The sequence below is a fragment of the Populus euphratica genome, unplaced genomic scaffold, assembly GCF_000495115.2.
Source record: "Populus euphratica unplaced genomic scaffold, PopEup_1.0 scaffold64.1, whole genome shotgun sequence".
In the NCBI taxonomy this organism is placed as follows: domain Eukaryota; kingdom Viridiplantae; phylum Streptophyta; class Magnoliopsida; order Malpighiales; family Salicaceae; genus Populus; species Populus euphratica.
In genome coordinates, this window is record NW_011499923.1 from 523,943 (window position 1) to 534,993 (window position 11,051).

The window sequence follows — 11,051 nt, forward strand, 5'->3', positions numbered from 1 at the left end:
ATCTCAAGTCTTTTTTTTATTTTTTTCATTTATTTCCCTCAACATTACGTCCATTCAGGAATTCAGATTTTTAATTTATTTTATTACCTTTTATTAGATAATCTCGTTTTTATGCACTAAATCTTAGGGTTTAGTTAACTTACTTGAGTCTATATAGGTTATTTTTTTATTTTTTTTATTTTATTAATTTTTTTTTCCTATACCATCCTTCTACAATGAGGGTTAGTTGAAAATTGAGTCTCATAATTTTTTTATTTATTTTTTATAGAGTTATCCTGACCTCACGTTCTAGGATGTAGTTTAGTTGGTTGATTCAGATTAATTCAAATTATTTTTTCTTGTTGTTTTTTTTAAAATTGATTTAGCTTGGAATCAAGCTCCAAAAACTTTTTTTATTAGATTTACATGGGATTGTCTCATTTTCATAACTTGTGTCTTGGGTTTGATAATTAACTCAATTTAAATTGAGTTTTCTTTTTAATTTTTTTTTTAAATAGAGTATTTTCTTGTCATTAAATTTTTTTTGGTTGAAATATTTTTTTTAAATTCTTAGATAGGCTAGGAAATGTATTTTAGATATTACTTTAATAAATTCAATTTAATAAAATACATTGTTAAGAGGTTAGATTGTAGAAAACTTTTGAAAGGAATCTTTTCAAAATATTGTCAAAAGTTCTTTTTGTGCATGCCAATTTTATTATTTTTTGTTTGATTCAATGTGGTTGCATACTTTTTATAATATAAATGAATAAATTTTTGCTTATTAAATTCAGTGGGGTCATAGATTATTTCTTGCTTCTTTGAAAAAAGCTAGCACTTGCTTGAGCTTTATTTATTTATTTTGTTAAAATTTATTTGGATCCAGCTTACGATGTTGTGCTAGCATCAATCCAGTATAAACTAATTCTACACAATATATGGAATTTTTTTAAATAAAAAAACCCTACATCGCATTACTATAGACATGCCTAGTGGCTATTTTAGTATATACTAGCAATAAAAGGTTCCAAATGGAAATATGAAAAAGTTGGAACGAATAATAATAATGGAGAACTGCATAACATGCTACGTGTTTGGAATGATGATAATAATAGTAATAAATAAATAAAAAGGAATAAAATTTGATATTTTAATTACCTTTTTGAAGGTCTGAGGGGATTATGATTAAGACAATTACATCCATACGATGCCATAATAGCAGTGGTGAAGGGAGGGGTTATAAAAATTAAAATAAGGTACCCATTAAAATCACAACCCGTGACTTGTGTTACTAATTATTTATATTTTCCATATAATTAAAACATATAGTCAGCCCTGTTCATCATCAAAATATAAAGCTGATGTGAGCGATATCATAATAAGATCATGCAAAATTATTAAATTTCAAGACCTCGGATCACAAACAGCAGACCATGACAGGTAACATCCATGTTAAGATGATTTTATTTCTTTTATTATAAATATTTAAATTAATTTATATATATCTTAATTAATTTGTTAAAATTAATGATTACATAAGTTTTTAATAGCTCTAAAATTTATAATATTTAAAATGGTGATTTGTAGAGAATAAATCTAAAATTTAACTAATTTAGCTTTACTTTTAAAATTAAAATTTATAATTTTTTTATAATCCGAGATGTCTGAATCAGTTTACACCTATTATGATTAATTTTTGAACTTATTAAAAATATAAAAAAAAATTAAACCCAAAAACAAAGAAAAAAAACAAATCCCTCACACTATACCACACTATTATATTCTTTTTTTTTAGATTAACGTGGGTGTTCGGGCCAGCTTGCGCGCACCAGTGATCATCATATGAATAACCAAGAACTCGAACCTGAGACCATAAAGGGAGCAAACCCCTTAATCCCAAGTCTTTATCACTTAGCCACCACCCAGATGCTTCCCACGCTATTATATTCTTAATTGATCCACTCATGTGATGTCCTAACTTAATACACAAAACCACCTGGTATCTTGGTCGCCCATCGTTTAATATTTTTATTTTAGTGGACACAAAGCAAGAAACTAAGCACTTGTTTAGAATTAAACCATGGCAGTCTGTGATATTCTTGAATTGAATTGGAACAAATAAAACAATGCAATGATGGGTTAGCAGACGATATTAAATTAGCCCCATGGGGAATCTACTTCAATCAGGTTTTTCCATCGTGCAGCACAATGTCATGTTGTTGTATATGCATACAGTTTTATTTTAATTTTTAATTTTTAGAGATAGTATATTATTTTCCGGCTAACTTATTGTAATCAGAATAAAAAAAATGGTTTGAAAATATGATAATAATTATGGTTGAAAATATTTTTTTAAAAATTATTTTTAATATTAATAAATAAAAAAATCTAAAAATTAAAAAAAATTATTTTTTTTTAAATATAATCTCAATCATGTTTCCAACCAATTACCAACATCACACACTCACGGATCATAATACCTTCTAAAAATTAAAAATTTCATATAATTTTATCATATTTCAAATTCAAAACAATATTCTTTATATCATGCTTTTATCAGAAAGTTTTATATTTTTTTAATGAAAGAGAGAAGAAAACTGTATTCTTTCTTGCAATGCATATAAACAATTGTTTTAAATAAAAAAAATTATAATTTTTTTACATAAAGAAGTCAATGATAACACCAGACTATGACTAAGAACCCTTGTAAATTTTATTTTTTTAATTTATTAGCTTTATTTTTTTAATTTATTAGCTTTCTAACTCATTATGTAATTTTATTGTTTTTGGATACTAATTACAATTGGAATGAATAAAAAAATGCATAAACAAAAATTTTATGAATTTTTTTATTTTTGAATATTAAATAAAGCAAAAATATGATAAATCATAATTTAATTTTTAAGTTTTGATTACTTATGTTTAATAATATAGTTGAAAACTCTTTAAAAGACTCTGAAAAAAATAGATATTATTCCTTTTTTCTCTTCATATTGGTAGTTCAAAAGATAACAAAATTTTAAGAATATTTGTTTGTAAAAACAAGTTAAAGATAACGGAAGACAACGACGAATCAATCCAATAATAAAAACTACGAATCTGATTTGATAAATTTAACGTGATGAAACTTTATTATTTTAATTATTTAATTTAATTGACTTGTTTGTAAGTATTTCACGAAAAAGAAAAGTTAACACAGCTACTAATAACTAACTTTATAATAAAAATATGTAATACAATTCCTATTTTAGTTATAAAGTTAATGAAATTTTAAGTATAATTTAGCTAAATCAAATGTTTCAGCACAAAATTCTTACTTTTATATATATATAGTTGTAGATTATCAATGAATAATTATAAAAAAAAATGTTATTTTAATATATTTTAAAAAATACACTTTAAAAATAATTTTTACTATACTTTCAAACAAGATATAAATATTTAGCATAGGTAGGGTGAGATTTAAAAATGAACCAGAATTATTTAATTGTATAGGTCAAGATCTATTAAGTCGACTAGAAAAATTCAAAATAAATATTTACTGTTTTGAGAGTTTTAAAAGCCTCTGGGTGGCTTGATATCAACTATTAAAAGCTTATTTAGCATTGTAATAATTGTTACTTTTTAAAATGTTTTTTTATTTTAAAATGCATCCAAATAATTTTTTTAAATTTATTTTTAAAATTAATATCTTAAAAAATATGAAAATATTTAAAAAAACAAAAATATACGTATATAAATCGACACAAAAGAGACTCCATCACGTCAAGGATGTCGTCGTTTCATATATAAATAAAGAAGCGTGATGAATGGGAATTCTACTAATAAGAGGCATGCGCATGCTGTGCTAATTAACGACAGGAAGGCGTGGTCGTGGATCCTAACTAAACTCGAGGCATGATCGATGCGAAGAAGAAGTTTCATTTGCAGATTATAATTCATGATGCACTAAAAAAATAAAATAAAAAAACTTCTAAATATTAAAGTAGAAATGGTGCAATTTTGTTCTAATTATGTAAGTTATGACGTGTGTGGGCTCCAGCCAGGCTCGGTGGTTAAAATGTTATTTCTGTGTTTTTTTAAAAAAATTAGCATTATGGGTTAAAATTTTTATTTAAATATAAAATTTTTTTAAAAAAATGAGCAAAATAACATAGTTTTAATATATTACAATTCTAAAATAACTAGAAACGTAGTTCCTTACTTCTACTCCCAGTAAAAAAAGACCTCTCACTCCCTCTCAAAAACCAATGGCCAGCCCCCCTTCTCTCTCTAAAAGGCCTGCCTAAAACAATTGGTTTTCTCCATAAAATAACTAGAAACCGCATCCCCTTAATCTCCAAGCCCCCAAGCATGTTTTTCTTGTCAAAAATCACCACTGTCACCACCACCTTATCGTCACCATTTCCAGACAAAAAAACAAGGCAAACATCCTACATTACTGATAATTTTAGGGGTTTTATATTTTAATTGTGATTAATATAGTTATGATTAAATTATTGTTTAAGTTTAGTTTGAAATTAAAGCTTGTTGATTTTTTGATAAATTAGTTGTGAATTAAGTCAATTAAGATTCATTTCGTACAGTTGATAATGAAAATCACAGGAATTAAGTTGGATTTTAATTAAATTTGCATTGCCTTGAATATTTGAATAAGTTATCAAATTTAAGAATTTTATAGAAAAATTATTAAAATTAGTTATGAATTCATGTAATTAGGGTTGATTTCATACAATTTTATTTAAATTATGTTCAATTGACCGGGTTTACTTTTACTTTTTTCCCTGCAGTTTATAATATCTTTATCTTATGTTATTGTGTTGATTTTATTGCTCGTGAAATAAATAATAATATCACTTATCATGACATAAATAGATGTGGAGTTAAATGTTAATTTAAACATGTCCTTTACAGAATGAAACAAGTTATATGTCATAAACTTTAATAAAATTATAATGATATTGGTTCATATAACATAAATGTTTATTTGCACCTGTGTTTGAAACCAATCAATGGAACTAGCCGTTGAGACATTACGAAGAGCCAGGTTTGCATTGGTCTCCTGCCTATGAATGTGGAGTTGAGAACACTGCTGCACCGAGTGACCAAAAGCACAGCAAAGCTGGCACCTCAAAGACCATGCATTAGAGCACTGTTGTTGTAAGGAAGAGAGAAGATTGGCCTGTCTCTGATTCTCTTGATGCCACTTGTTTTTGTTATCAACGTTGTTATAGAAAATTTTAAAAAAATAATATAAATTATATTTAAAAATTTAAATTTTTAAATTGAAATAATTCTTTGATATGAATCAAAACTTAAATGAATAAGTGGAAATAAATTTTTAAATTGAAATAATTCTTTGACACCAATCAAAACTTTAATGATTAAGTGGAAACGACTTTGAATTTCATTATTTTTATTTATTTAATTAAAAAAATTAAATATAAAGGAACGTGAGCATGTATAAATTCTAAGTTTAAAAAGTTTTACTTAAAGAAATATATTAAAAATTAATATAAATTATATTTTAAAATTTTATCTAATAAATTAAATTTTTAAATTAAAATAATTTTTTAATAATAATTATTACCATAAAAACAACCCCTGTTATATTGATAATTAAAGTCATTATTAAAATAACCAGAAGATTGAAGATGTGCACCAAAGGCTGAGGGAGATCAGCAGTGGGGCAGTGGTAGAGTTGCCGAAAGGATTGAAAGGAAATTTTATAAAGAAATTCGTAAGGAGGTAATTTTGAAGACCGATATAGAAAAAAAATATCAGCCTTAATGGATAGACTGGTGACCAAGTCCTTGAATTCACTGTGAAAACCGCAAATATTTTTACTTAGTGGATGAGTGAAAAAAGCAAACTAAAAAATGAAGAAAAAAAATATTTTGATAAAAAATAAAAGTCTTTAATAATGGCATTTTTATGCTAGTTTTTCTTCTTACCTCGTAAAATAACTAAAAAGAATGAAAAGTATTGTAAATAAAATAAAAGTATTATTATAAATAATTAAAAATATGTGTGTATTAGATAAATTTTGGACCAGCTTCATTTAATTTTGTGGGTAATAGAAATATGCCATGTGTTCAAAGTGATGGGATCAATTTTAATTCAGATTTTATATTTGAGACCAATTTTTCCTTCAAATCAAAAGTTTACAAACCCAATTATGTTTAGACCAATTTTTCCTTCAAATCAAAAGTTTAAAAACCCAATTATGTTTATTGGAACCACTGAGTTTGATATGTAAAAATTAAAATACCTCAAGGACTAAAAATGGCACTGAACCACCATTTTGTTTTTTCGGGCATTGACATGAAGCTTTTGTGTTATTTTCTATGTTAATTACTGTGTATATCATTAAAAAAAGTCTTAATTTTATTTTCTTACAAGTTAAAGTCTTACTAAGGGGTCTAAATTATGAGAAGTCAATAAGCATACTTTTGAAAAACCTTACATGATTTTATAGTTTTGTATAGAATTTGTTTCGATTTATCATATCTTTTGTAAATATTCATTCATAAAATCAAAATATTATATAAAATGTAAGTATTAATTAAAGATATTTTATTTTTAATTAAATAAATATCGACTAATAAAATCCTAATATTATGTTTTTTTATAGAAAATTTAGATTAATACATTCTTTGTTTGTTGAAAGTGTTTTTCTAGGAAGAATTTTCTTAACTTTCTCATGTTTTGCTATATTATACAAAATTGGTTAATAAAATTCACTTTTTAAAAAGAAAAAAGCTCTAAATAAGAAATTTTTTTTTCATTTTAAAATATTAGAAAATATTTTCCAAGAATGATCTAAAAATTAAAGTGATATAATATTTCATTTTATATATAATACTTTAAATATAATATTATTATAAAATAATATATTTATATAGAAAATAATATATTATGATATATTAACATCCAATATAAAAATATACTAATTTGATATGTTAGTGCATATAATATTTTAATTTAGATAGTATTGCTAAAAGTTATATTAAAAAAAAACATGTTATATTATACAGTAACTATATATTTTAAGTCATATGAACTATATTATAAAATTAGGATACCATATAAATTTACTTTTTAAAATTCTTCAAACTCATAAAAATAGTTAAGCCTCTATAATATTGTATCTAAAACATTCATGTTCTATGTATAATTACATTTTATAAAATAAATTTTATATAAATATATGATATAATAAATTCTTTTTTATACAATATAATTTTTTATCTCTTTTTTTGGTAAGTTCTTTTTTATACAATATAATTTTTTATCTTTTTTTTTGGTAAGTGTTCAAATATTTAAATTTAATGTTACATAAAAAAATTTAAGTGTGTGTGTGTGTGTGTGTGTATGTTCTACAAACAAACAAATTTTTAAAAAGTAATATCGAAGCTTAAAAAGCGTGGTGAATCTTAAGTAGCAGCGAAAGGTGCGAAACTACTCAACCGAATATTCCCCAAACTATTCTTTCTTCCCTATAAAAGAACATGACAGGGGTGTGCGCAGCCACAATTAAGAGTAAAACCATCTCACGGAACATCCTTCATTCCTTGAGGAAAATGTGTGATGATACCTTAAAGAGCAATTATCAATTCTGTGAAGAGATCGGCCGAGGAAGATTTGGCACGATCTCTCGTTGTTTTTCACCCATCAAGAACGAATTCTTTGCCTGCAAATCTGTCGACAAGAATCTCCTTAATGATCCAACTGACCGTGAGTGTCTTCAAAACGAAGCAAAGATTATGTCCCTCTTGTCTCCCCATCCAAACATTGTCCAACTCTTCGATGTCTACGATACTGAAGATTCTCTTGACATGGTATTAGAGCTCTGCCAGCAATCTACTCTTTATGATCGTTTAATGAAGAGTAGTGATGACGGGTTAAGCGAAGGCAGGTGTGCGTCGATGATGAAACAGTTATTGACTGCAATAGCGCATTGCCATAGATTTGGTATTGTGCACAGAGATATTAAGCCGGATAACATATTGTTTGATGAGATGAACCGGGTCAAGTTGGCGGATTTTGGGTCCGCTGATTGGGTTGGGGAGGAGGGGACGTTGAGTGGGGTGGTGGGTACCCCGTATTATGTGGCGCCGGAGGTAGTGATGGGGAGAGATTATAATGAGAAAGTTGATGTGTGGAGTGCTGGTGTCGTTTTGTATGTTTTGTTAGCTGGATTCCCGCCGTTTTATGGGGAGACTGTTGAGGAGATTTTTCAGGCTGTTGTTAGAGGGAATTTGAGGTTTCCTCCTAAGGTTTTTAGAAATGTTTCCCCGGAAGCTAAGGATCTGTTGAGGAAGATGGTTTGTAGAGACGTTTCTAGGAGATTTTCAGCTGAGCAAGCTCTATGTAAGCTCTTAATTTTTATTGTTTTTGAATTAGGGTAATCTTTTTGTGGATTTAAAGTGGGATTTCCTTTGATTAATGAGTTTATGAGTTAAAATACTGAAATAGTTTTTATATTCTTGCATCAGTTTTCCTGTTTATAAACAGGGTTTAAGACCTTTTTTTTTTAACAGAATCCTCTGTTTTTATGTCTGTGAATCATTACTCTTTCTCTGATGCTTTTGATAAATTGAGATTTGTTTTCTTTTGATCACAGAATTAATCAGCTAAAATGCTGAGAAGAGTTTTGTTTTTAACAATTTTCTCATGAATCAAACAAAAAATTTAGCCTTTTCTTGAGTTTGAATCGCTATTTTGATGTATGTGAATCATTAGTCTCACTTTGTTGTGTTCTGTTTGAAATGCAGGGCACCCATGGATCTTGAGTGGAGGAGAGGCAGTCTCAATGGACTAATCTGCCCTGTAAAATCCAATAAAATACCTCTCAAAGCAAGGATTGCTAATAGTTTATCACTGTGCAGCGAGTGTGTACATGCAACTGCCTAGCAAGCCTACAAGATGCTAACTTCGCCTTGTGCAGCACAAAACCCTATGGTGAAGACTTCAGAATTTCAGTTTTTTCTGATGCAAAGGACTGTGGCCTTGTTTTTTTGTTTGTTGCCTTTGTTTATGTTATGAAGAGAGAGGCTGTAGATAGTTAAGAAAAAGGTTGAGAATCCCGTCTTTCCCCTCCTTTGCCTTTTTTGAGAATTCAAGGAAGTGAGAAAGCTAAAGGAAGTTTGTACTATTACTGCTTTAATATGATATGCCTGCTTACCTTTATATTCAGTTTTGTTGTGAATGAATCGTGTTCTTGTAACGTGTTAAATGTTTCGGAATCTGAGTGTTCATCTTTTGTGTTGATTTTGATGGAGGCATATGTCAAGGATATGCTATGGTAGAGGCGTGTCATAAATTTTATTGAATATTTACTTGGTTTTTAACTTTACAATCACAAGTGATTAGTCAAGAAACCCATAAATTGCTTTGAACATCACAATTAAAAAAAAAAAAATCTGTCTTGGCTCTCAAGTTCATGCTAACCGGCTTGGTGTTCTTCACATTGTGAGGTCAAAGATTTCTTCCTCTTTCCCATTTCCTGGCTCGAAGGATGGGATTCAGGTTGTGCAATTGTCAAAGCTTATAGTACAAAGCATATTTTATGCAGTAAAAGCCTAGTAATTGAGAGAATAAGACACGTACCAGATCCACCTGCGCTTGAGCATTGAAAATTGACAATGGCTTCTGCCCCCCCGATAATTGAATATACTTCATTAATCTTGGCACCATCTAGATAATGTATAGTTTTCTCTACAAGGGCATGTTTGGTTCGCTCATAATAGAGAGCAGAATTAAAATCTCCTTATAATTGAACAAGAAACAAGATAATCCTATTTTAAGTCAAATAAAAAAAGTACTCTATTGTGTTGCAAATATATTTTTGAAATAAAGAGGAGATTTAGTCTTAGTTAAAATCAAGATGTGATTTTTTTCATTTGAAATTGGATCCCATTCCTTGGCTAACCAAGCAGTGCTCAAGATCAGAAAACTGCAAGTAATCCTCCCCAAGTTACATTAATTGCTTGATAACAAGTCCTTAATTATGAGCGATAACAGATGAGTGCACGGGAAAAAAACTAGATATTATCAACATCAAAAAAATTAATAGTAATTGCCTTTCAAGATATATTTTGCTTATAAAAATATTAAAAAATATTTTTAATATTATTATATCAAAGTAATTTAAATTTTTTTCATGAAAGATAATATTATTATATCAAAATAATTTTAAATTTTTTCATGAAACACTGTAGTTGCCGCAATTTATATTAGTTGGATTAATTCAGTAGTTATCTAGCTAGACCGAGGTCAAAATTATGCATCCCCATAAAACAGTTAAATATTGCATTGATGGACCCTAAAACTGAATATAATATTTTAGGGCCTGCCGAAGCTGCAAATATCCAAAATAATCCAGAAAATAAAAGTAAAAATATAAACAGAGATAGATTTTTTAGCACCGGGAAGGGTGATGAGCAAGAAGCAGGAAGGTTAAGGTGGACAGGGATCAAGTGTGAAAGCGTCTTTGATAGCTTATCATAGTTCTTAGTTTTGGGAGTCTTTAGAGTTCGCATAGGGCAAAACAAGTACAGGACGGAGAGGGGAACGAGGTGTCCTTTTAACCTTTTTCTCTTCTTCTTCTTTTTATTTTTTCCTTGTGTGTAAAGCAATCACTCAACATCATTGGTCTTTTGTTAGGTATGGTAATGGATATGTAGCGTCTAAAATGATAAGTTATCTACACTTCTAGAGATTTGGCTTCTTCACGTAATCAAATGGTCGGGTTAATTAGGTCCGGTGCTTCTTTGGGATTGGATTAATTTTTTAATATAAGTAAGTAGTTACATGTTGTTAATAAAAATACGTGAGAATTGATATGATGTTAAAGAAAAATAAAAATATAATTTTAATTAAAAAATTAAGATGATATTTTTTTAAAAAAATATTAAAATAACAATATATTTAATTTAATCAGATGAATTCGGATTATCCTGTCAAATCCACTATATATATCATGAGACCCTGATAATCATATAGAAAGTGAATAAAAATAAATATTAAACTTAATTCTCGATTAACACAATGTTGAATGATGAGATTGA

General features: G+C 27.8%; 1 protein-coding gene across 1 annotated transcript; it reads left to right on the forward strand.

The window, feature by feature from the left end:
• Positions 1-7,465: 7,465 nt before the first annotated feature.
• LOC105135366 (phosphoenolpyruvate carboxylase kinase 2) lies at positions 7,466-9,177 on the forward strand. Its single transcript, XM_011040219.1, has 2 exons — positions 7,466-8,352; positions 8,757-9,177. Exons 1-2 carry the CDS (start codon positions 7,491-7,493, stop codon positions 8,801-8,803), a joined length of 909 nt encoding a protein of 302 aa, XP_011038521.1. The 5' UTR covers positions 7,466-7,490; the 3' UTR covers positions 8,804-9,177.
• The last annotated feature ends 1,874 nt before the right edge of the window (positions 9,178-11,051 follow it).

What these genes read in the sequence shown, in the direction of transcription:
- LOC105135366 (XM_011040219.1), top strand. Translation starts at nt 7,491, where the DNA reads ATGACAGGGGTGTGCGCAGCCACAATTAAGAGTAAAACCATCTCACGG. An exon ending in TTCAGCTGAGCAAGCTCTAT is followed by an intron (nt 8,353 to 8,756) that starts GTAAGCTCTTAA and finishes TTTGAAATGCAG; the next exon opens with GGCACCCATGGATCTTGAGT.